We start from the raw sequence: 23,350 nt of genomic DNA on the forward strand, positions 1-23,350 counted from the left end.
AGGAAGAGAGGGGAAGAAGTTGCATTTTAGGGGTGAGATTCTTTTCCCAATCTCTATAAAACAGGAGGAAACATATCTCATCAATTCTAAAATGTACATTTTATCATCTCTGAAATTGGGTTATGTCTGATGGTGATGGTATGTCATAGTTCATTTGGCAGATTTTTCTTTCTGAGTGGCATAACTTATAATTACTGGCATCTTAGGTTTGCTGAAATATGGTAGTTTACTTTGTGTCAGGCACCGTGATAAGTCCTTTACATAATTTAATTAACTAACACAATTCTCACAACACGCTTGTGATACAGATATCATTAATGTACAGATGGAGAGCCGAGGTCTAAAAAGATAAGCCACTTGTCTGTAGTCACACAGCTAGTAAGTGGTAGAGCCAGAATTTGAACCCAGGCAGTCTATGTACTCCTAACCACCTGTATTAGAGACCTAGGTGCAAGAAAGTAGGATGGAGGCTCTGGGACGGTCTTGGAGTTTGTGCACAGAGAAGGGACAGAGGCATCTGCTAAAGAGGTGCAGTGCTGAGAACTCTCTTTTCTCTCTACCTCAGCTGGAGCAGATTGGGGGGGACTCGAAGCAAGCCCTGCAGCAGCTCCAGGCCCAGCTGGAGGATTACAAGGAAAAGGCCCGGCGGGAGGTGGCAGATGCCCAGCGCCAGGCCAAGGATTGGGCCAGTGAGGTTGAGAAGACCTCTGGGGGGCTGAGCCGGCTTCAGGATGAGGTAGGAGCTCAAGAGTCAGGAGGGTGGGAACCATCCCAATGTCCTTGGTTTGAAGAGGTCATTCATTGCCTCTTAGCTGAATCTGTGGCCAGGGGGTCCTGGGGCCCAGGTTTAGGGCTAACTGCTTGTAGTGACGTACTAAAGTGGAGGATGGTGGGGGGACTTGTCCACCCTAGGCACAGAAAATAGGGACTGCATTGTCTGTAGAGCAGTGATTCTCAAACTCTGCTGCACATTAGAGTCACCTGGGAGGATTTAAAAAACCTCAACGGCCAAGCTGCATTCAGTGCCATTCAGATCATAATCTCTGGGAGTGGGGCCCAGGATCAGTAGTTTTTAAAAACCCCCAGATGGTTCCAATGTGTGTAAAGAATTTTAAAACTAAAAGTTAGCCTGCTTTTTGTTATTACCATCCTCTGGCAATTCTAAAGAATGGCAGTGATAAAATATTTCTCCCCGGAAGGACAGACCACTGGTACCCCGCACCTTTCACCTTCCTACTTCACTGCACCTGTATGGTTGCTTTTTTCCCTCTTGTCCAGACTCAGAGGCTGCGGCAGGCCCTGCAGGCATCCCAGGCCGAGCGGGACACTGCCAGGCTGGACAAAGAGCTGCTGGCCCAGCGGCTGCAGGGGCTGGAACAAGAGGCAGAGAACAAAAAGCGCTCCCAGGATGACAAGGCCCGGCAACTGAAGAGCCTTGAGGTGAGGATGATGAGGGGTGAGCTGTGGTGGGTAGGGAGGGAGAGGGCCTGGGTCCTGGCAGAGGTGGGACCTCTGTGGGGAAAGGAATCAGGATACGCCAAACCTCTTTCTATACTAGGGATTGAAAACTGGCAGCCCACAGCTGATGGGTTTTGTTTGGCTGCAGTGTTTCAAAACAACTTTGAATTAATTGCTAATGTTTAGAAATTTATAGATGCCACATAAAAAATTGGGTTTCTGGCTTCTTCTGTAAAACTGGAAAAATACGGTAATGCTGAGCTTTTAGCCCTACATTTTTGGCATGGCAGCAGTTGGCTGGAGCTGAGCAGTGTGGTTGCCCCCTTCAGAGTTAGCAGTGTTGTTCATTTGGCTATACTTGGCCGTAGTAATAATAGTAACAACAACAGCAAGCAGCAGCAGCAGCAGCAAACATATATATACCATGCTCTGTGCCAGGGACTGTAAGACTCGCTTAGTTCTCAGAATAACCCCGTGAAAAAGGTACTCTCCTTTTCTCCATTTTACAGATGAAGGAAACTGAGGCACAGACAGGTTAAGTAATTTGTCCATGGTCACACTGCTAGCCAGTGGTGGATCTGAATTTCAAACCCAGGCAGTCTGGCCCCAGAGTCCATACCCTTTTTTTAATTATGCTTTTGATGAAGGTTTACAGAGCAAATTAGTTCCTCATTAAACAATTAATACACATATTGTTCTGTGACATTGGTTGCCAACCCCATGACACTCTCCCCTTCGCGACCTTGGGTTCCCCATTTCTCTAGCTTTCCTGTCCTGTCCTGCCTTCTCGTCCTTGCCCCTGGGCTGGTGTGCACATTGACTTTCTTATACATAGTTGAGCCATGTGTGTGTTATTATTTGTTATATGGGGCTATCTAATCTTTGACTGAAGGGGGAACCTCAGGAATGACTTCAGTACTGAGTTAAAAGTATGTCCGGGGGCTATCTTCTTGGGGTTTCTCCAGTCTCTGTCAAACCAGTAAGTCTGGTCTTTTTTTGTGTGAGTTTGAATTTTGTTCTACGTATTTCTCCTGCTCTGTCTGGGACCCTCTATTGTGATTCCGTCAGAGCAGTCAGTGGTGGTAGCCAGGCACCATCTAGTTGTACTGGTCAGAGTCCATACTCTTAACCTCGACATGGTGCAGCTTGGTTCTGGAGTTTGCTCCCCCAATCTGTACCCTGGTGCTTCAGTTTTTGACCCTCTCCATCTTAGCCTTGGCCCAGGCATTTGGGCTTCTCTCTGTTTTTCCATTAGGGAAATAGGGCTCCTCCCATGAGGAATGGATTCCGGGGTTTGTCTTCCTGCCAAAGGGTAATTAATTAGAGCATGCCTCACTCCTTCCCCTTGATGCCACACCTGGCCAGCAGAGGGCACTAGCTCCATGTTGGCTCCTGGCAGGGACTAGGACCAAGAGGTTATGGAGATGAGAGAGAGAAGTCTGTGGAGGCTGGGGTTTTAGTGGGTCCTTGTCTGAGTTTGGCATTCCAGTGTCTGGCATTTGGGGCAGGATTAACCCATTGTCCCTTGGCTGCAGGAAAAAGTCTCACGGCTAGAAGCAGAGTTAGATGAAGAGAAGAACACTGTGGAGCTGCTGACGGACCGGGTAAATCGTGGCCGGGACCAGGTAGCCCCTTCCTTACCTAAGCCTCGTCTATGTCTGTCTCTGACTTCATAACCTCTTGCCCATCTCAAAACAACTCTACCCTCCCATCTTTCATAATCTGGAGAGTTCTGGCTGCAGAATCTGTACATGGCTGCCTCTACTTCAGGGTCTTGTCTGCCTTGGGAAGGGCTGGCAGGTCTTCTCAGGTGGAAAGATGCTAAGAATTTGAGAGGCGGAAGGAATCCCAGTAGCCTGGGCTACTCTCTGGCCTGAGTTGGGGCTGCTTTGGTTCAGAAGGGACGCTAGTTCCTGGTGGGACTAAGGAGGCACTGTTCTTATGGTTCCTTTGTTTGAATAGGCTGTGATTTCTTAATTGCCTGGGAATTTCTGGAATTCAGGGTCCAGAGACCATCCCACAGTTACTCTGCTTCACTTGGTTCAGCTTGCTAGTTCATCTTTAGCTTCCCCAAGTCTGCTTCCCCTTAACCTGCCCCAACTAGGTAGACCAGCTGAGGACAGAGCTCATGAATGAGAGGTCTGCTCGACAGGACCTGGAGTGTGACAAAATCTCTTTGGAGAGACAGGTGAGGGGGAGGGGTGGGGAATCTTGGGGTTAGACCCAAGGAAGCAGGTAGAACGACCACGGAAGGGACTGGGAGTGGAGTGGTAACCATGGAGGCTTCCTGTCTCTCTCAGAACAAGGACTTGAAGAGCCGGCTGGCCAGCTCAGAAGGCTTCCAGAAGCCCAGCGCCAGCCTTTCTCAGCTTGAGTCCCAGAATCAGGATTTGCAGGAGCGATTGCAGGCTGAGGAGAGGTGATATGAGCTTGTCCTCCTTCCCTCCCTCCCTCCCTCCCTCCCTCTGTGTTCCTCTCCTTTGGGGCTTCCTCTGCCCTCCACCTCAGACATGGCCAACCTGGCCTGATCTCTAGAGAGGACTTCTCTCTGACAGAAAGCAGAGAGAGCTGTAGAAATTCCGAAATCGGAATGACCTTTATCTCTCCAGTTCCTTGATCTACCCTGGATCCTCCCTAGTCTAATGGTGAGGCTCAGGACTGAGGGGAATCCCTGGAGGCAACAGGGGACCAGGTGAGGATTCCCTTAGAAATGGCATCAGCCATGGGCATACCCGTACTACTCCATTGCCTTAGGGAGAAGTCGGTTCTGCAGTCTACCAACCGAAAACTGGAGCGGAGAGTTAAAGAGCTATCCATCCAGATTGATGATGAGCGGCAGCATGTCAATGACCAGAAAGACCAGGTAAGGACATGGCACCTGGGGTCAAGCTACCATGTGGCAAGTACATATTATGTATTTGCTTGAAGGCAAGGGAGGCCCCCATCTTCCATGTCTTCCAAACTTAGACTTTTTTAAAATAAGGACAGAGAGATTAGACTAAAAGGAGTGGCTCTACAATTGGACTTTTCTTTTTTTTTTTTTTTTACTGTTGAGTTGATTTCAACTTATGGCACCCCCACGTGTGTCAGAGTAGAACCGTGTTCCATAGGGTTTTCAATGGCTGATTTTTCAGTAGTAGATTACCAGGCCTTTCTTCTGAGGCCCCTCTGGGTGGACCTCAACCTTTTGGTTAGCAGCCACGCACATTAATACTTTGTACCACCCAAGAACAAAATTGGACCAGAATAGTCATAGTAAGCATAAGTATTGAGTGCTTATGACATGCTAGGTTCTTTTTCTAAGTGCATGAGCTCATTTAATCCTTAAGACAACCCTGTAAGCTGAGTCCATTTATTATGTTGTTTTCCAGGTGAGAAAACTGAGGAACAGAGAGGTTAGAGAACTTGCCCATGGTCAGAACACTTTCCAGGAACAGTAATTCCTGGTCAAGATTGTTTCAGGGGAGGGTCCCAGGCCGTGGTAGCAAATGCCTTCTAATGTGGGGACTTGGTGTCCTGCCCAGCTAAGCCTGCGGGTGAAGGCTTTGAAGCGGCAGGTGGATGAAGCAGAAGAGGAAATCGAGCGGCTGGACAGCCTCAGGAAGAAGGCCCAACGTGAGCTGGAGGAGCAGCATGAGGTCAATGAACAGCTCCAGGCCCGGATCAAAACTCTGGAGAAGGACTCCTGGTATGGGCTGCCCTTTTGCACTCTACTCCTTAGGGACAATGGACTAAGAAGGGAGTGGACTCTCCTCAGCTGGATAAGGAGAATCTCTTTAAGAAGGGACTTTGCAGATAGTCACTTATTCCTGGCTCGAAGTCAGTATGATTACCTCTTAGTATCTCGGCCCCATCCTATATATCCCATCTCCCCAAATCTCTGATTAGTAGGGGATCTCGTAAGTTTTAGGCCTTAGAAAAATTGGAGTTTCCTTAGCATGAAAAGGGTGGGTGGTGGCTGTCTCAAGTCTTCTACTTCCCCTCCCTTATAAGTATTCCTCTCTCCCTTTGACTCAGGCGCAAAGCTTCTCGCTCAGCTGCTGAGTCAACCCTCAAACATGAAGGACTGAGCTCAGATGAGGACTTCGATAGTGCCTACGACCCCTCATCTATCACATCACTGCTTACGGAGAGCAACCTGCAGACCAGCTCCTGTTAGCTCATGGTCCACAAGGGCCCAGAAACCCAGCTGGAGGCCTATCCTGGCCAGCCCTTCTCTGCCCTGTCTTGCTGTGCCTTGCCCAGCCTTGGATTCCTCATTCCTATGGGTGACCCAGTTATTCAGACCTGAGATAGGGAGGGGTCTGAGTGATGGTGGTAAAAAGGCATCAGCGCTAAGCTAATAGATGTGGACTTTCTCTTTCCTTTGGAGGAGTGGGTATTTTAGGCCAACCGAGTCCTTCCTTTAATTGCCGACCCCTCCCTCTTCCCCCTCATGAAAGGATGGTCAGCATATAAGCTGAGCAGAACTGAGCAGGATAAGAAGGGATAGACATTGCCATGTATATAAAGTTTTATTTCTTCAGCCCTTATCCTTAAGGCTCAGGGAAATCCCCTATGCAATTCTGCTTCCCTGACTCCTGAAACCCATTTTTCAGGATGAGGGTGGACATTATGGGTAATGGACACGCTGGCGTGCCTCTGCCCACTTAATATACGCTCCTCTTTGCACAGCCGTGGGCCATGAGGTAGTCCCTATACCCTTCCAATTCCTCCCATGCCAGTGCATCCAAGGAACTCTTTCTCCTCTCCTTCTTATTTTCACCATTCCTACCTTCCTTCTTGCCTCTCAGTGCCTTAGCCAGGGTGAGGAAATAAGGATGCGCTTCTTGCCTTTTACACCTGCACATTCATACCTCTCCAAAGATCAGCCTTCCTATAACTGGGGCCCTCAGCCCTCCCTGCTGCCCTAGTGACTGCTCGGGAGCGCCACCAGCTTCTCTGCTGATGAGCCCCTGGGAGAGGGACTTTGGTAGGGCTGTGATCAGGTGGTGGGGGCCTGGTTCTGCTCAGGGTTTCTGTCCTTCCACCCCCTCCTCTGCGACTATGGATGTGGTTATAAGGTGGTTACTCCTGGGAACTCTGACAACTGTCTATACAAGTTCAAAACACAAAGATCTTAATCCCTGTGGCCTTCATTGTGACTTTCCTGACCAAGTGCGCCTAATCTCAGGAGGGAACCCAGGATCCTCATTTTCTTAGGAGCTTGGCCCCAATTCAGGGCTTCCTGCCTGGGGCTGGGCTCTGACTGTTGGTAGAAATGGAAAGAGGCAATGGAGGTTTTGTTTCTCCTTTGGATTTGGGGGAGAGTCAAGCCCTGGTGGGAAGGAGGTAATGGGATGATTCACCTCTCTTATTATTTCCTAAGCAGGCTCTGTAGGGAGCTGGGGAGAGGAAGGAAGGTGCCCTCACCAATGACTTGTAATTTCATAATTTTAAAAAATGCCTCTGTTCCTCTGCAAATCAGACATTCGCTCAAGCCAATCCAGCTTTGATTTTATTTTAAATTAAATATTAAAATTATATATCTATACTGAAATCCTTGGTTTGTCTTCTCATTTTTTCTCCTGGCTTCTTTGGCAGTCCAGGTTTTATGCAGAAGCCATTTTACTGTACAGCTTAGAGGCTGAAGCTGGAGTTTTTCTTCACCTCACTAACCCTTCACAACAGATCAGGTGGGACCTGGGACCTAGGGAACCTGAGGTGTTTACAGCGGTCCCATTGTTTGTGGGACAACCCTCTGGAAATATGGGAATACCAAGGCCAGTAAATGCCTTTGAGGATTAGAGGGAAACAGATCAGTACTAGGTTTTATTCCCTTCGGTCACGGGGTATGCCCAGCATTCACCTCCCAGCTACAAAAATCCCCACCGATTCCTACCTGACATAGGACCCAGTCCCTACCTGGGAGATAGGGAAGTTCTGCCATCCTGGCCCTTGTGTTGACTTGAAGAGGGAGCCAGTTGTTCACAGAGCCTATTGCCAGGTGTAGGAGTACTGTCCATTCTGGAGTGGGCCAGACCTCCAAGGTATTCTGCCTGCTGTCCTGGTGAACCATTGCCCAATGGAGCAGCTACCTGTCTAGAGCAGCTGGGCTGTGAAGAGGCTCTGAGGTCCTGCTTGGCCAACCATCTCTTCTAGGCCCTCAAGATGCCAGCCTGGTTTGCGAGCAAATGCAACAGAGAAGTTGAGGCTCATCAATTTCTCCAGAACACAAATTCCTTTTAAGGCAACATGTCCCGCCTCTCTCAACCATATATGGGTAGCTTTGGTGTAATAGCTTCTGCAAAACAAGCTCCACCCAGAGCCAAGCTGTTTTTGACTTTGGCCTGGGCTTCCTGCCAGGGAAGGGCACCTGCCAGACAGGCTTAGGCCAGTCTGAGTGAGCTGGCCCTTGGTGTCTGCGATTCCACTGCGGAGGAAAGGTTGTACAGCTCCACAAAACTACAGACTGGTCTATATATAGGAAAATGAGCTTGTATGAAAGCTTTTGCAGGGTTCAACTCCTCATTGCCTAGGGGCTGAGTGATTCCCTCTGACCAGCGCTGATCTTGGGGTAAAAAAGGAGTCAGCAGGACTAATGAATATTTTGAGATACAACCACATACGCCAGAGAAGATGTTCTGTTCATCAGCCGCAGGTAGCGCCAAAGCCTCGCCTTTATGCAAATCTGAGCGAGTGCCGATGGGACGTATCCTGAAGCCTCTTGGCCCCGCCCACCCCGCTCATTAGGACATTTTCATTGGCGAATGGCACCATGGGGCGTGGCCTATCCCCAGTCCTCGCCCCTGGCACGTCTATACAAGGGGGAGGTTCCGGCGCGCGCGCCTAGTCGGAGCCGAACCACTGCGCCGAGGGGATCGGTGTGCTGCTGCTCCCCGAAAGAAGATGAACGGGACGCGGAACTGGTGTACTCTGGTGGACGTGCACGCGGAGGGGCAGACCACGGTAAGAAGAAGCGGCCATACCGCCTCCCCCCTTGGTATTCTCGGTTTCTGATTCCGCCGCCCCGCGCCAGGTGCGGAGCTCGCCGACATCCCCGGTGCCCCACTCGGTGCGACCTGAGGCCCCGAGGTGGCGGCGGCGGCCGCGGCGGCGGCCGCGGCGGCGGGGGTTCCGGGGAGTCGCGGAACGGAGACTTTTTTGAGGCTCGAGGGCTCTGGGCGCCCTGCCCCACCCGGGACTGGGCGTCGGTGCGCGACGGCAGTAACTTCAGCCTTTGGGCCGCGGGGCTCTGGGGCGCTGTACTCACCAGGCGTCGTGTGCGGAGTAGATGGGGTCGTAGGAGAGTGAGCTCACGGGACGGGACCTCTGCGCTCTTTTGGACACTGTGTCGCGAAGAGGCGGGTGAGGCTTTCCTGTGGGCCCCGGTGACCTCGGAGTCCCTTCAAAGAACTTCATGGTGCTTTGGGGGACCAATTAAAAAAAAAAAGGTGTAGAGGATGAAATGCCAGGGCTTTTCCTGTGTGGACTGGAGGATGGGGGGCATGTGGGAAGCGATAGGACTCTCCGTCGAGACGAGCATAGGACTCTACGTTTCCCTGTGGACATTGCGGCTTTCTGCCTGGGGTCACTCCTCTCACATTTCTCCTCCTTCCCCCTGCGGTTCTGCTTCCCTCCTTCCTTCCCCTTACCGGGTAACCGATCGCTTCCTGGGACCGTTGGTTGGTTTTGCTTACGTCTCCAGCCTCCAAGTCCGAGACAGGTTGATGAAGGGGATGCCTGAGACCGAGGTGAGAAAGGAAGGGAAGTGACCCACGCGAGGGGTTCTGGGGGATGGGGGCGCCACCCTACCCCTCGCTTCCTGGCCTCCAGCCCTTGCTCTCCTACACGCTCCAGCTGACCATATGGCTTCTCCAGAGGCAGAGGGGACTAATGTGTCCCAGAGTGTTTCTAGGCTCTTCTGGGGATCTTAACCCAAGTGGGTGTATACTATTGTATCGATTTCCAAGCTGTTGTGGGTGATAGTGAAATGGGAGCCAAGGAAGCCCCCCCCCCATCTGATACCCGTTTCCTGTGCCTGCCTCGGCATGTCCTTGAGGTAGATAGAGCTAACCGAGCTGCTGCTGGATTAGTACTCTTCTTCAAAGTATATTTGTAGAATAGGTGCTCATATCAAGTTTAGGGTACAGATGATCATTTAATTCTGTTTACAGTCCCTTCTCCATGTCCACCAAGGCTGTCAGTGTTTCTGTCACACTACAGTACAGGTCTTGCTACTGCTGAGCCTCAGTGCCCCCAGCCCCCAGTCTTCTGTAGTCTTCCACTCCCCCAGCCATGGACTCTGAGGAGATAAGGGAAATCCATCTTTTATTGTGTCAACCCCAATTCCAAGTCCTGGTTAGTTCCACACTCTTGCTCACTGTTTTGGAATGGTTAAAGCAAGGAAAAGGGCATGAGGTAAATAAAGGAGATGGGTGTTTGGACTTCTTTTTGCTTGCTGAAGAAAAGAGATCCAGAAAGAGGTCTAAGGCCAAGGTATTGGCAAGGTTAAGAATGAATCAACAACACCCTCCACTATCCCTTGATATTTCTTTATCGTCGGGTGGGGCGGAAAGAGCAGTAGAAGCAGTGAATGAGGCGTTCATTCTCCGGCTACAGATTAGTTTGAAGCTAATCTGAGACCTCTAGAGCAAGGGGGAGACAGAATTCTCTTTTATTTCTTCTTTCTGTGCTGGGCTTGAGTTATTTTACCCTAAAGCTAGGAATGAAATACTCATTACCCAGATCTGACCTGGGGTCTTAAAGAGGAGGAGAAGACGGTAAACAATCAGTCAGGAGAGAGGCTTTGTCCTGAATTCCTCTCCTGTGAGTCAGCTCTCGGATAGAATTTATGGCTCTGGACAGTCCCCAGGAACCTGTCATATAATCCACACCATTGAATGAACAGATGTTTCTTCTGGGGTGGGCAGTGCGGGCAGTTGAACTGACTGGAGCTCCTGATAGGAGTCAGGACCCTGGGCCTCTGTTGGTGTTTTCCCACTAGCCGGGCCATATCTTTTAGCGCACCACACATGGATATGGAAGAATGCATAACATACTCTGGGTTGTTTTTATTGAAGGCAGATGTAGCAGGTACAAGAAACCAGTGCTTTTCAAACTACAGATCATAACCAGTAAATGGGTCTGAAATCAACTTATTGAGTCCCAACCAGCCTTAAAAAATGATAATAGAGAATCAGCACTCTCAGAATGTATTGTCACGAGAGAGGGTAGGCCTTTTCCGCAAAACGTCTGTTTCAGTTGTATATATGCGCACATACTAGATATATATTTGTGTGTTTATTGGATCATGGTGCAAAATGTACTTCTTAGGTGTAAAAAAGAAATTTGCAAGCTACTGTAGTAGGTTTTACTGGCAAATAAAAGAACAAATAAATCTCAAACTCATTTTTATTAGACATTCCCATTAGGTTCCTTTGGTTATCAACAGCAGAGAGTGACTCCAGCTAACTTCAGCAGAAGAGGAGTTTATGAGGAGGAAATGGAGCAACTCACAGAATTTAGGGGAAAGCTTAAGTCCAGACCAGGGGAGTCCTGGGAAGGGTAGGATTTCTGCTTCTGTGTGAATCGATTCCAGCTGTTCTAGGTCTTTTTGTGCAAGATTTTAGAGAGAGAGTCCCTCCCTTGGCCAGGGAAGGGCAGAGTTCATGACTGACTGGTAATCCACTAGATTACCCAGTGAACCCAAAACCAAACCCAAATGCCGTCCAGTTGATTCCGACTTATGGTGACCCTCTGTGAAGCGACCCAATAAAGGAGGAATATTTTCCAAAGCAAAGCCCAAGTGCTGTTACCAGTGAACGTGAATGGAAACTGTGGCAAAAGCAAGAGACATTCATTACACTAGACGTTGGCATGGGTGATTCTCTGATATTCTTTTTTTACATCATTTTTATCTGAGGACTATATACGAATGGTTTTAAAATGATCTAATGGTATCAAAGCCTTTTAAAAGAAAATAGCAGTCCCCCACCCCAGTTCCTGCTCCATGGAAGTAATTAACCACTTTCAACTCTTTTAGCTACTCATCTGGTGTTTACCTCACATTTGTAAATAATAAGCTTAAAGCAATAGTTCTTGATTTATCAGTTTTAGACATCTATTGACTTCCTGTTGTAGGAATTATACTGTTATCGTTACCCTTCTTTCGAATATTTGCATTTTTTCATCCTCTCTATTTTTTTATTTTGACTAGTCTTGGCCAGAGAGGTTCTCTTGATGCCTGGGTGAATTTGCTATAGACTGAACTGTCTTTCCCCTGGAATATGTGTCATTCCTTCAGGACTTAGAAACTGTATTAGATTAATGCCAAGTCTTTCCTGAGCCCCACTTTTTAAAAATTTTTTAATTTTAACTAGAGCTGTGATTTATTGAGTGCTGACCATGGGCCTTGTATTTTTTTTAAATAACAGCTTTATTGAGATACAATTCGTATACCACATGATTCATTTACAGCATATAATTCAGTAGTTTTTACTGTATATTCACAGTTATGTAACCATCCACACAATCAATTTTGGAACATTTTCATCACCCCAAAAAGAAAGCACATATCCATTAGCAGTTATTCCCCATTTTCGTCGAGTATCCTACCTTCCCCTCTCCCTGCCACAGTCCTAGGCAAGCACCAATCTACTTTCCTTCTTTTAGGAATTTACCCGTTCGGTATATTTCATATAAATGGAATTATACAATATGTGATCCTTTGTGACTGGCTTCTTTGACTTAGCACGTTTTTAAGGTTCATCCATTGTAGTACGGGGGCCCTGGTGGCATAGTGGTTAAGAGCTTGGCTGTTAACCAAAAGGTCGGTGATTCGAATCCAGCAGCTGCTCCTTGGAAACCCAGTGGGGCAATTCTACTCTGTTCTATAGGGTCGCAGTGAGTCGGAGTCAACTTGATGGCAATGATACTGTAATGTGAATCAGTCCTTCATTCCTTTTATGGCTGAGTAGTATTTCATTGTATGGGTATATCTTCATGGCTGTATTTGTCTTTTTTTTTTTTTTTATTCATCTTAGATAATTTTGGTGGACATTTATCCAAGGGTTGTTTCTACTCTTTGGCTATTATGAATAATGCTGCTGTGAACATTCATGTACAAGTTTTTGTGTGAACCTATGTTTTCATTTCTCTTGAAGAGAAATACCTAGGAGCAGAATTGTTTGGGCCAGAATATTTGCATTTTAAAAGAGGATTCATCTGGGGTCATTGATACTTACCACAAAGGAATGAATGAATTATAATGGTGGAGGCCCTGGCTCTGTGACACCTGGGTGGGGAAAAACACTTGGACAGAGGAACCTTTCAAGTTTGGTGACTGCCTGTTCCTCCCACTCGTGAGACTTGCCCCCAGCTCAGCCTGTAAATTCCTCCTTGCACCGTTCTGTCTCCCCCACTTATTGCCAGGTTCTTACTTTCCAGAGCACAACAGCCGATATCTCCTAGGCTGCCTGCAATTTGGGAAATCCTGGGCTCTGCAGGAGCGAGGGGAAGATCTGAGAGAGGAAGGTTACCTAATCACGAGGCATTTGGCGCCAATGTTTGCCCATATTTCTCTAGGGTGGGGGGGGTGTGCACCTAGATGGTTTCGGTTCCAGACACATGTGCTCAGAGTGGGTGGCGACCAGCTTCCCTGCCTGCTGATAATTACTGTACATGCCTCTTAGGGTTACAATGCAGAGTCTTGTGAAATACCTTTATTTCCCCAGGGGTGGGGAGGTTTGGTTGGGGGAACAAGGGTGTATCAGGGAGGCAGGGGGCAGGAGCAGAAAAAGGAGAGGAAAATACAGGGTAGAATGGGGATGGATGGATGAATGAAGAAGAGATAAATGGTCTTTTAGATCTGGGGACACAAAAGCAAAAATCACAAAGCAGAGTAGTCAGAGACTAGAGAGGGCAGGGTCACCTGTGCCAGCCCGTTGAGGGAAGGGGACTTTGAGGAACTTGCTCTTACATTCCAGGCTGGCTAGGCACTGGGTGAGTTTCTTAGAGAGACTGGTTCAGCAAAAGGGTGCCTCCTTTAGAGCTGAGGGTTTGGGAGCCCACCTCCCCCTATATACACACTCCCTTGCTGCCAGGGCTCCAGGTAATGAAAAGAGCTGCCCCATTTAGGGTGCCACCCCTTCTACCTTTTTCTCATTTCACCTCCCAATTACCCGGTCAGCCCTCTGCTTGTCCAGCCCTTACCTCTGGGCAGGTAGCCAGACAAAAAGCAAACACCTGTTTTGTTGGCTAATCTGTGGGGAGGAACAGGAATGCTTCTTTGTCCTATACTCAACAAAAGGGCATTTCTGACTTGGAAAAGGCAAGACCAAGGCCCATGAAACCTGTGAGCTGAGTGGGTTAAGAGTTTCACCTGGGAGAGGGTTGGCCCTTAACCACTCCATCTGGCCCACTTTTTCAACTTTATGGGGTTTTCCTCATGCTGGCCTCTTGGGAGCCAGTGTTACCAGGAGCTGACTATTTTCCAGAGTGGGGAAAATGAGGCGGCTGTCGGCACAGTTTGAAAGACCATATACATGGGGGGAGACGGGATTGCAGCACAAAGTGATGGCGGAGTGGTTAAAGGGGTGAGGGTGAATTAAGGATGCTGGCTTCCTGCTTGGGGCAATTTCCACTTCCTTAACTTTCTCTTAGGAAGAACCCTACACTTGACCCCCACCCACCACCCAGTTCTCCTGGCTTCCATATGAGCTTGGGGAGTGGGAGTTGAGGAAACATAAACCTTTCCCCCGTTCAGATGAGCCTGTGGTGCGAGCTCCTAAGCCCTCCTCTGTTTATCTCCCTGAGACCTCCCATTTATCTTCCTGTGCCTTTTCTTTAGCGCCTCGCTTCTCTTTAGCGCCTCTCCTTAGCGTCTTGATCTCTAACCCCTCAACTATGTGTTTATCCCCTCCCCACTTTGAGGGGTGAGTCAAAGCGAGAGATTTGTTTGAACCGAGTGGAGAGGCTGCCTGTAATTTGGAGGTGGCTAGGCATCTACCCAAGAATGTTTATGAGGTTAGAGGCTGCCTACCTTGTGATTAGCTCCGCTCCTTTTTCCCTAGAGAAGAATGCACCACTTCCCATCCTGTCCTTCAGTGAGTCCCCAGTGGAGACCACCCTGGCAGACGTTTTTGGGGTTTCCCCAAAGCTCTCTGAGGCCTGTTCACAGCCCTGGGGTCACTCCAGATTCAGAAACTCACCAAACACACCAAGCGGAGAGGAGTCCCTGCTTTTCCCTCTTTGGCTGTGGGTTGGGGTTGTGGAATGAGGTCTGTGGCCTTGCAGGCTGAATTCTCTGCTTCTGGGGGATGAGGTGCCAGGGGGGCCGTAGATTTATTCGCCAGCCTCCCTTCAGACAGTTAGTGTCATTCACCCCTTGCATTTTTCAGAGTTGCTCAAAAAAGTAATGCTACCTCACCTTTGTGGAGTGATTTGTGGTTTGCAAAGCACTTTGACATGATTCTAGCCTCCCAAAAACCCTAAAATGTAGGCAGGGTAGGTAGTATCAGCCCCATTTTACAGATAGAAAACTGAGGCTCAGAGAGCTAAAGAGCCTTGTTCAAAGATTACTGGATGTCAGTCAGGACTCAGACTCAGCCTCTGACTCCAAGTACAGTACGTTTTCTTTCCTTCTCTTTATATATTTTATCATTGGAGTGGAGTGTTGCACAAATATATTTTTGTCGCTAAGGTTTCAATCAACTAGGCGTATGTGGAATGGAAGTTTCCTTTCCCTGCCCTGCTTAGTGTGTTTAATGTTTGTGAACCTCATGCTTTTTGTATGTGTTTACATCCGAGGGAAGCCGTGTAGCCTGGTGGTTAGGAGCACAGACTCTGGAGCTGTGTGACTTGGGTGTGAATCCTGGCTGTGCCTCTTATTACCTGTGTAACCTTGGGCAAGCTACTGAGATTCTGTGCCACGGTTTTCTCATCCGTAAAATGAAAATGTTGATAATAACCAAAACCCAGACCCATTGCCATCATGTCAATTGCGACTCATAGTGACCCTATAGGAGAGAGCACAACTGCCCCATAGGGTTTCTAAGGAGGCGTTGGTGGATTCAAACTGCTGACCTTTTGGTTAGCACTGTATCTACCATATAGTGTTGCGAGGATTCAATGAGTTAATACATGTAAAGCACTTTGAATAAGGCTGGACACATAGCAATTGCTCTGTGTGGGAGTTGGCAATGACTAGTATTATGAACATGTACATATGTATCTAAATAAATAAGAAGTCATATTTTATCAATGTGTGACTTGCCTTTTGTTTTTTGTTTGTACTTAATATTTCATGGGGATGTTTGCTTTCAGTTCATAGAGATTTATTTATCAGCAGTGTAGTATTTCATAGTGTGGATATCACCGTAGTTTATTCACTTACCTATTAGAGAATATTTATGTTGCTTCCAGTGTTTAGCTGTTGTAAACAGGGCTGCAGTTAACAGCCTTACACATATATCTTTGGGCAAATGTGCATGGGTTTTCATAGGACAGTTTCCTAAAATTGACATCACTGGGTGAAAGGGTTTGCATATTTTAAAATTTTATTAATATTGCCAAATTAAATTCCAAAAATACTTTTATAAATTTATACTCTCTCTGACAGTGTATAAGGTTAATCTTTTTCCCTGCATCCTCACTGATCCTGGATATTATCAGTTTCTTTAATATTTGCCATTCAGTTTGTCTAGAAATACCTCTCTGCAGGATCTACACGAAGAAAACTCAATGGCTCTACTGTGACGCAGAAAGAAGGCTGGCGTATATAGGAAGTTTTAAAGCATAGCAATAAAATGAGTACCTGTTTACCTAACACCCAGCTTAAGAACTGAAACTTTACCAATACTTTTGAAGGCCCTGCTATCCCTCTCAGATCGTATCGCTCTGCGTGCTCCACAGAAATGATCACTGTGCTGAATTTTATGTTTCTGTCTCTGCTTTTTATTGTAATTTTACTACGTATGAATAGAAACTCAAAGAATATGTTGCTTAGTTTTGGCAGAGTTTGAACATTATATACATGGTACCATCTATATTCTCCACCTGGCTTTTTCTTAACATTATTTTTGAGGTTCATTCATGTTGATGGATGGTGCTGTAGTTCATTGATTTTTCACAGCTGAATAATAGTTCATTGTACTAATATCATATGTCAGAGTTTATTCATCCGGTTTCTTGTCAGTGGACCATCTGGGTTGTTTCTAGTGTTTTGCTGTTGCAAACAATGCTGCTGTGAACACATTTCTACATGTCTTATTTTTGTGTGTGTTTTTTAATAAATTTAATGAAATTTCCCCAAAAATGATATCTCATTATTGTTTTAATTGGTATTTCCCTGAACTGGTAAGACCGAGCATCTTCTCGTACACCCATTAGTCTCTTGTATTTCTTCTAGAGTTGCCTTCTTAACCTTTGCTCATTTTTTTCCCTTGATTTTCTCTCTTTTCTTGTCTGTTTTTTCCAGTATCTTATACTGCTTCTCAAAACAGAGGAGTCTGAGTTTCTCAAAAGAAAGGAAATTCTGCATCTTGCTTTTTCTTACCGCATCACCTGGAATTCGTTTTTGAGTACCTACTCTAGACCAGGCACTCTGCTAAATAAATCATCCATGTCTTCAAGGAACTCATGATTTCAGTGGGGGAGATGAATGAAAAGAACGGGATAGTGTGAGAGTGTGGGATATGTAGGGGGCAGTGGGTGCAAGGAGCAGGCCCTGACTGAGGAGTGTGGGAATAGGACCCTCAGAGGAGGGATGCTTTAGCTGAGCCTTGAAGACTGGGTGGGAATTCTCCAAGGAGGCAAGGAGGAAAGGGTATCCCAGGAGGGACCAATATGTGCACCTATGGGTAGGTGGGAGTGTGTATGGCATTGGAAGACTTGTCAACAGAAATGGAAATTGGGATTCAGCTTTCTTACAATCTGATCAGGAAGGTTTCGGATAGTTGGAGTGTAGGGTACATGTGGGATACTGGTGGGAGTGAAGACATGTGGTATAAACAATGATAGACCTAGTATAAGGGACTTTAATGCCATGACAAGGAGTGCCCCGCTTTTTAAGCATTTTATTGAAGGATAACTTGCGTATAGAAGAGTGCATATATCATAAATGTACAGTCAAATAATTTGCACAAACTGGACACATTCCTGTAACCAGCACCTAGATCAACAAATAGATCATTACCAGTACTACAGAAGCCCCTTCAGGTCCCCTTCTGGTTACTACCTATCCCTCACCCTCAAAGGTAACCACTGCTCTGACTTCTAAAGCATATGTTAGTTTTGCTTATCTTTGTACTTTTTATATAAGTGGAATCGTATAGCATAATTTTGTGTCTGAATTCTTTGCTGTGAGATTGATTCATGTAGCATGTAACAGTAATTCATTCATGTTGCATGTAACAGTAATTCATTCTTTTTCATTGTTGTACAGTGTTCCATTGATGAATATATCACTACTTAACCGTTCTGCTGTTGATGAACAGTTGGGTGCTTTCTAGTTTTTGGCTGTATGAAAAATGCTGTGATGAAAATGGTAGTGTATTTCTTTCTGGGGAACATACGTACGCATTTTTGTTGGATAGATAACTAGAAGTGGAATTGTTGGTCATAGGGCATGCAAATGTTCATCTTTGGTAGATATTTCTTTTTTTTTTTTTTAATTGTGCCTTAGGTGAAGGCTTATATAGAGCACATTAATTCCTCATTAAACAATTAATACACATATTTTGTAACATTGGTTGCCAACCCTGCGACGTGCCAACACTCCCCCTTTCTCGACCTTGGGTTCCCTATTTCCATTCATCCAGCTTTCCTGTCCCCTCCCGCCTTCTTTTGGTAGATATTTCTAAACTGTTTTCCAAGGTGACTGTGATAACCAACACTCCCATCATCAGTGTATAAGAATTCCAGTTCTTCCATATCTCAACACTTGAGCTTTTTTTTTTGGTCATTTTCATTTTAGGTATTCCAATGGGTACGTTGTGGTATTGCCTTGTGGTTTTAGTTTCCAGTTCCTCGATGGCTAATGCCATTGACCTTTTTTCATGTTTATTGGCTGTTTGGATGTCCTCCTATGTAATGTGTCTGTTGAAGTCTTTTGCCCAGTTTTCTATTGAGGTGTTTGTCTTTTTTCTTTTCTTTTTTTTTTGTTTGTTTTGAAATAATTTTAGATTTAAAGAAAATTGCAAAGATAGTACAAAGAGTTTTTGTATATGTTTCACGTGGTTTCCCCCAATGTTAACATCTTCTATAACTATGGTAAATTTGTCATAACTAAGAAATTAATGTTGATATAATACTGTTAGGAGTCCTGGTAGTGCAACGGTTAAGTGCTTGGCTGCTAACTGAAAGGTTGGTGGTTCAAACCCACTCAGTGGCTCATCGGGAGAAAGACCTGGTGATCTGCTTCTATAAAGATTATAGCCAAGAAGACCCTATGGGGCAGTTCTACTCTGTCATATAGGGTCACTGTGAATCGGAATCAACTTGATGGCATCCAACAACAACGTAATACTATTGAGTAAATTATAAATGTTATGTAGGCATCACCAGTTTTTTCACCAATGTCCTTTTTCTGATCCAAGATCCAATCTAGGATACCACATTTTGTCTTAAGTCTTTTTATTTTGTAGAATTCTTTACATATTCTAGTTATCTTTGGTCTAATACATGTATATTGAATATCTTCTCCTCTGGGGGCTGCTGTGTACTCTTTTAATGGTGACTTTTGGTGAAGGAAAGTTTCACATTTTAATATAGTACAATTTATTATTTTTTTCTTTTATGGAAAGGATTCTTTATGCCAGGTTTAAAAATAATTTTGCCAATGCCGATGCCATAAAGATGTTCTCCCATGGTTTTATGTAAAACCTTTATTATTTTGCTTTTTACATTTAAATCTTCAATCCATTTGGAATTGATTTTTGTGTGTAGTATGAGGTAGGAGTTAATATACTTTTTTTTTTCATACAAGGCATTTTTACTTTAACCTGTAAGTATATGGAGTCATTAAATTATGTCAAAGAGGAGCATTATATCAAATTTGAGAGAACTGGTATTTTTCTGTTTTTTTATGTGTGTTAATCACTGTGTACTCATTTAAACATCATACTCTGTTTTATCGACTAAAAAAAACTAAGCCTGAGAGAGAGTGAGAGCAATTCATGTAACAAATAAAAGCCAGAGTGAGTATTTGAGCCAAGGCTTAACTGTTCCAAATGCCTTTTTTTTTTTTTCTGCAAAGGAAAGAGAAAGTCAAGTTTGCTTTGAGGGCCAAGGGGACCAGGCAAGAAATCTGGTGATCTAGTTACTATTGTGTATTATCTTATTCTATCTATCAAAGTGGAAACCCTGATGGCGTAGTGGTTAAGTGCTACAGCTGCTAACCAAAGGGTTGGCGGTTTGAATCCACCAGGCACTCCTTGGAAACTCTATGGGGCAACTCTACTCTGTCCTATAAGGTCACTATGAGTCAGAATCAACTCAACGGCATTGGGTTATGTATCAAAATAAAAGATGTATTCTAAACTTTTAAAAAACAATAAGAAGAAAAGAAAATGAACAAAGAAATGGACAATAACCTACATAAGGGTTAGGTTGAATAAATTGGTTTAACCTATTCCATGGAGCAGTCATTAAATACCAATTTGAAGAATGTTTAATGTCTCGAAAATTAAATGTTAAAGGAAATAAAGCCAGTATACAATTGTGAACAATATTATACTGTTTAAAAAATGCACATAGAAAAACTATAAGGAATTCAACTAACATTTTAGTAGTGGCTCTTTCTGGGTAGTAGGATTATAGTGTTTATTTTCTTCTTTGTATTTTTCAGTACTTGTCCCTGAAAATTCTTCAGAGTATTACTTACTTTTTTAAAAGATTGTTATAGATTCACATGCAGTTGTAAGAAATAATAGAGATACCCTGTACCCTTTGGAAACCATAGTGGTGAAACGGTTAAGAGCTATGGCTGCTAACTAAAAGGTCAGCAGTTTGAATCCACCAGCTGCACCTTAGATACCCTATGGGGCAGTTCTCCTCTGACTATAGGGTCACTGTGACTCAGAATCGACTTGATGGCAACAGGTTATTTTCAGTGTCTTTATAAATCCGATCTTTATTTGTCTTTGGGGGTTGGCATGAGAATGATAATATCAGAAGATTATGTGGCACAACATTGTATGTGATACATATCACTAATGATAAGATGTACCAGAAAATAAGGATGGTTGTAAGTGCAGTTGGTCCTAACTGGACTACATCCTAAGTCGAGGACTATCTCTAGTATGTGACCTTTTGGGATTAGCTTTTTTCACTCAGCATAATTCTGTGGGGATTGTCGTTGCATGTATCAATAGTTTGTTCCTTTTTATTGCTGAATAGTATTATACAATATGGACATCTGTCTTAGTCATCTCATGCTGCTGTAACAGAAATACCACAAGTGGATGGCTTTAACAAATAGAAATTTATTCTCTCACATTCTAGTAGGCTAGAAGTCCAAATCTGGGGTGTCAGCTCCAGGGGAAGACTTTCTCTGTCAGCCCTGAAGGAAGGTCTTTTTCATCAGTCTTCCCCTGGACTAGAAGTTTTTTTGTGCAGGAACCTCAGGTCCAAAGGACTTGCTCTGCTTCTGGCACTGCTTTCTTGGTGGTATGAGGACCCCATGTCTCTCTGCTCGCTTCTGTCTTTTATATCTCAAAAGACATTGACTTAAAACACTATCTAATCTTGTAGAACTCATCAATATAACTGCTGCTCACCCATCTCATTAACATCATAGTGATAGGATTTACAATACATAGGGAAAGCATATCAGATGACAAAATGGCAGACAATCACACAATACTGGGAATCATGGCCTAGCCAAATTAATACACATATTTTTGAGGGACACAGTTCAATCCATGACAACATACCACAAGTTTGTTTAACCATTTAATCTGTTGAAAGGAATCTGGGTTGTTTCCAGTTTTTCACTATTCGCAATAATCAAAAACAAAGCTAAAAGAAAAAAAGCTAACAAACTTGTTGACTCCATGGCCTATAGGGCTTTGAAGGAGCAGCTGGTGGATTCAAACTGCCAGCCTTTTGCTTAGCAGCTGAACTCCTAACCACTACGCCACCAGCTCTCCAAATAAATCTGCTTTAAATGTTCACGCACAGGTTTTTGTGTGAATTTGTCTTTATTTCTCTGGGACAATGCTCAGGAGTGCTGTCGCTAGGTCATATGGTAGTTGCATGTTTAGTTTTTTAAGAAACTGCCAAAGTGTTTTACAGAGTGGTTGTATCATTTAATATTCCCACCAGCAATTTCTTTGTGATCTCGTTTCTCCACATCCTCACCAGCATTTGGTGTTGTCACTATTTTATTTCAGCCATTCTGAGAGGTATGTAGTGGTATCCAACTGGTTTTAATTTGCGCTTCTCTGATGGTCAGTGCTGTTGGACATCTTTTCATGTGCTTATTTACCGTCTGTGTATCTTCTTCAATGAAACGGCTCCTTGTGTCTTTTGTCCATGTGGTAATTGGATTATTCGCTTTTTTTACTGTTGAGTTTTAAGTGTTCTTTGTATATTCTAGATACTAGTCCTTTGTCGAATGTGTGACTGGCAGATATTTTCTCCTACTCTGTAGCTTGTCTTTTCATCTTCCTAACAGGGATTTTCTCAGAGCAAAAGTTTTTAGTTTTGGTGAAGTCCAGTTTGTCAATTTTTCCTTTTATGGATTATGCTTTTGGTGTCAAGTGTAAGAACTTTTTGCCTACCCCTAAATTCTGTAGATTTTCTCCTTTTCTTTTTAACAGTTTTATAGTTTTACGTTTTAGTTTGTGATCTATTTTAAGGTAATTTTTTTATAAGGTGTGAGACTTATGTTGAGAATCCTTTTTTTTTCGCACATGGTTGCCCAATTTCCCCAGCACCATTTGTTGAAAAAAGCCATCCTTCCACCATTGAATTCCTTTGGTACTTTTGTCAGAAAACCAAAAAGCAAACCCACTGCCATCAAGTCAATTCTGACTCATAGTGACGCTATAGCAGTCCTACAGCACAGAGTAGAACTACCCCATAGGGTTTCTGAGGCTGTCAGTCTTTATGGAAGCAGACTGCCACATTTTTCTCCTGCAGAGCAGCTGGTGGGTTCGAACCACGCACCTTTCAGTTAGCGGCTAAGCACTTTTTCCACTGCATCACCAGGGCTCCTTTGTCAGAAAACAGTTGGGCATATTTGTGTGGGTCTATTTCAGAGTTCTTTGTCCCCTCCATTCTGCTGATGAGCCCATCAATTGAGTTAATTACTTTCATAAATATTTAAACAAGTAAATGCTGTTGTGTGCCATTGAGTCTGTTTCGACTCATGGAGACCCTGTGTGGCAAAGTAAAATTGCCCCATAGGGCTTCCTAGGCTGTAATCTTAAAATGTTTTTTTGAAGTTGATACTTTTTTTTTAATTGTACTTCAGATGAAGATTTACAGAGCAAAATAGTTTCTTGTTAAACAGTTAGTACACATATTGTTTTAGGAAACTGGTTAACAACTGCACGACATGTCAACACTCTCCCTTCTTGACCTTGGGTTCCCTATTACCAGCTTTCCTGTCCTCTCCTGCTTTCTAGTCCTTGCCCCTGGGCTGTTGTGCCCCTTTAGTCTCATTTTGTTTATAGGCCTGTCTAATCTTTGGCTGAAGGGTGAGCCTTGGGAGTGACTTCATTACTGAGCTAAAAGGGTGTCCAGGGGCCATACTCTCAGGTTTTCTCCAGTCTCTGTCAGGCCAGTAAGTCTGGTCTTTTTTTGTGAGTTAGAGTTTTGTTCTACATTCTTCTCTGGCTCTGCCCAGGACCTCTGTTGTGATCCCTGTGAAAGCAGTCAGTGCTGGTAGCAGGGCACCATCTACTTG

The 23,350-nt window shown here is 44.8% G+C and overlaps 2 protein-coding genes across 5 annotated transcripts in view; both read left to right on the plus strand.

Moving 5' to 3' along the window:
* Nucleotides 1-6,991, plus strand: part of CGN (cingulin) — a 29,494-nt gene extending 22,503 nt beyond the window's left edge. For all 3 annotated transcript variants that reach the window (XM_049880477.1, XM_049880476.1, XM_049880475.1), the window contains exons 14-21: nucleotides 566-736; nucleotides 1,279-1,440; nucleotides 2,994-3,083; nucleotides 3,563-3,646; nucleotides 3,759-3,877; nucleotides 4,213-4,321; nucleotides 4,983-5,146; nucleotides 5,476-6,991. In XM_049880477.1, coding sequence (XP_049736434.1) covers nucleotides 566-736; nucleotides 1,279-1,440; nucleotides 2,994-3,083; nucleotides 3,563-3,646; nucleotides 3,759-3,877; nucleotides 4,213-4,321; nucleotides 4,983-5,146; nucleotides 5,476-5,617 — 1,041 coding nt within the window. In that variant the 3' untranslated portion in view covers nucleotides 5,618-6,991. The remainder of the gene's footprint in view (nucleotides 1-565; nucleotides 737-1,278; nucleotides 1,441-2,993; nucleotides 3,084-3,562; nucleotides 3,647-3,758; nucleotides 3,878-4,212; nucleotides 4,322-4,982; nucleotides 5,147-5,475) is intronic.
* Nucleotides 6,992-8,203: 1,212 nt separating this feature from the next.
* Nucleotides 8,204-23,350, plus strand: part of TUFT1 (tuftelin 1) — a 44,581-nt gene continuing 29,434 nt past the window's right edge. Inside the window, exon 1 of one of the 2 annotated variants that reach the window (XM_049880480.1) lies at nucleotides 8,204-8,406. In XM_049880480.1, the coding sequence (XP_049736437.1) occupies nucleotides 8,347-8,406 (60 nt within the window). In that variant the 5' untranslated portion in view covers nucleotides 8,204-8,346. The remainder of the gene's footprint in view (nucleotides 8,407-23,350) is intronic. The other variant, XM_049880478.1, reaches the window with a different exon arrangement.

Source organism: Elephas maximus, chromosome 3 (genome assembly GCF_024166365.1).
Source record: "Elephas maximus indicus isolate mEleMax1 chromosome 3, mEleMax1 primary haplotype, whole genome shotgun sequence".
In the NCBI taxonomy this organism is placed as follows: domain Eukaryota; kingdom Metazoa; phylum Chordata; class Mammalia; order Proboscidea; family Elephantidae; genus Elephas; species Elephas maximus.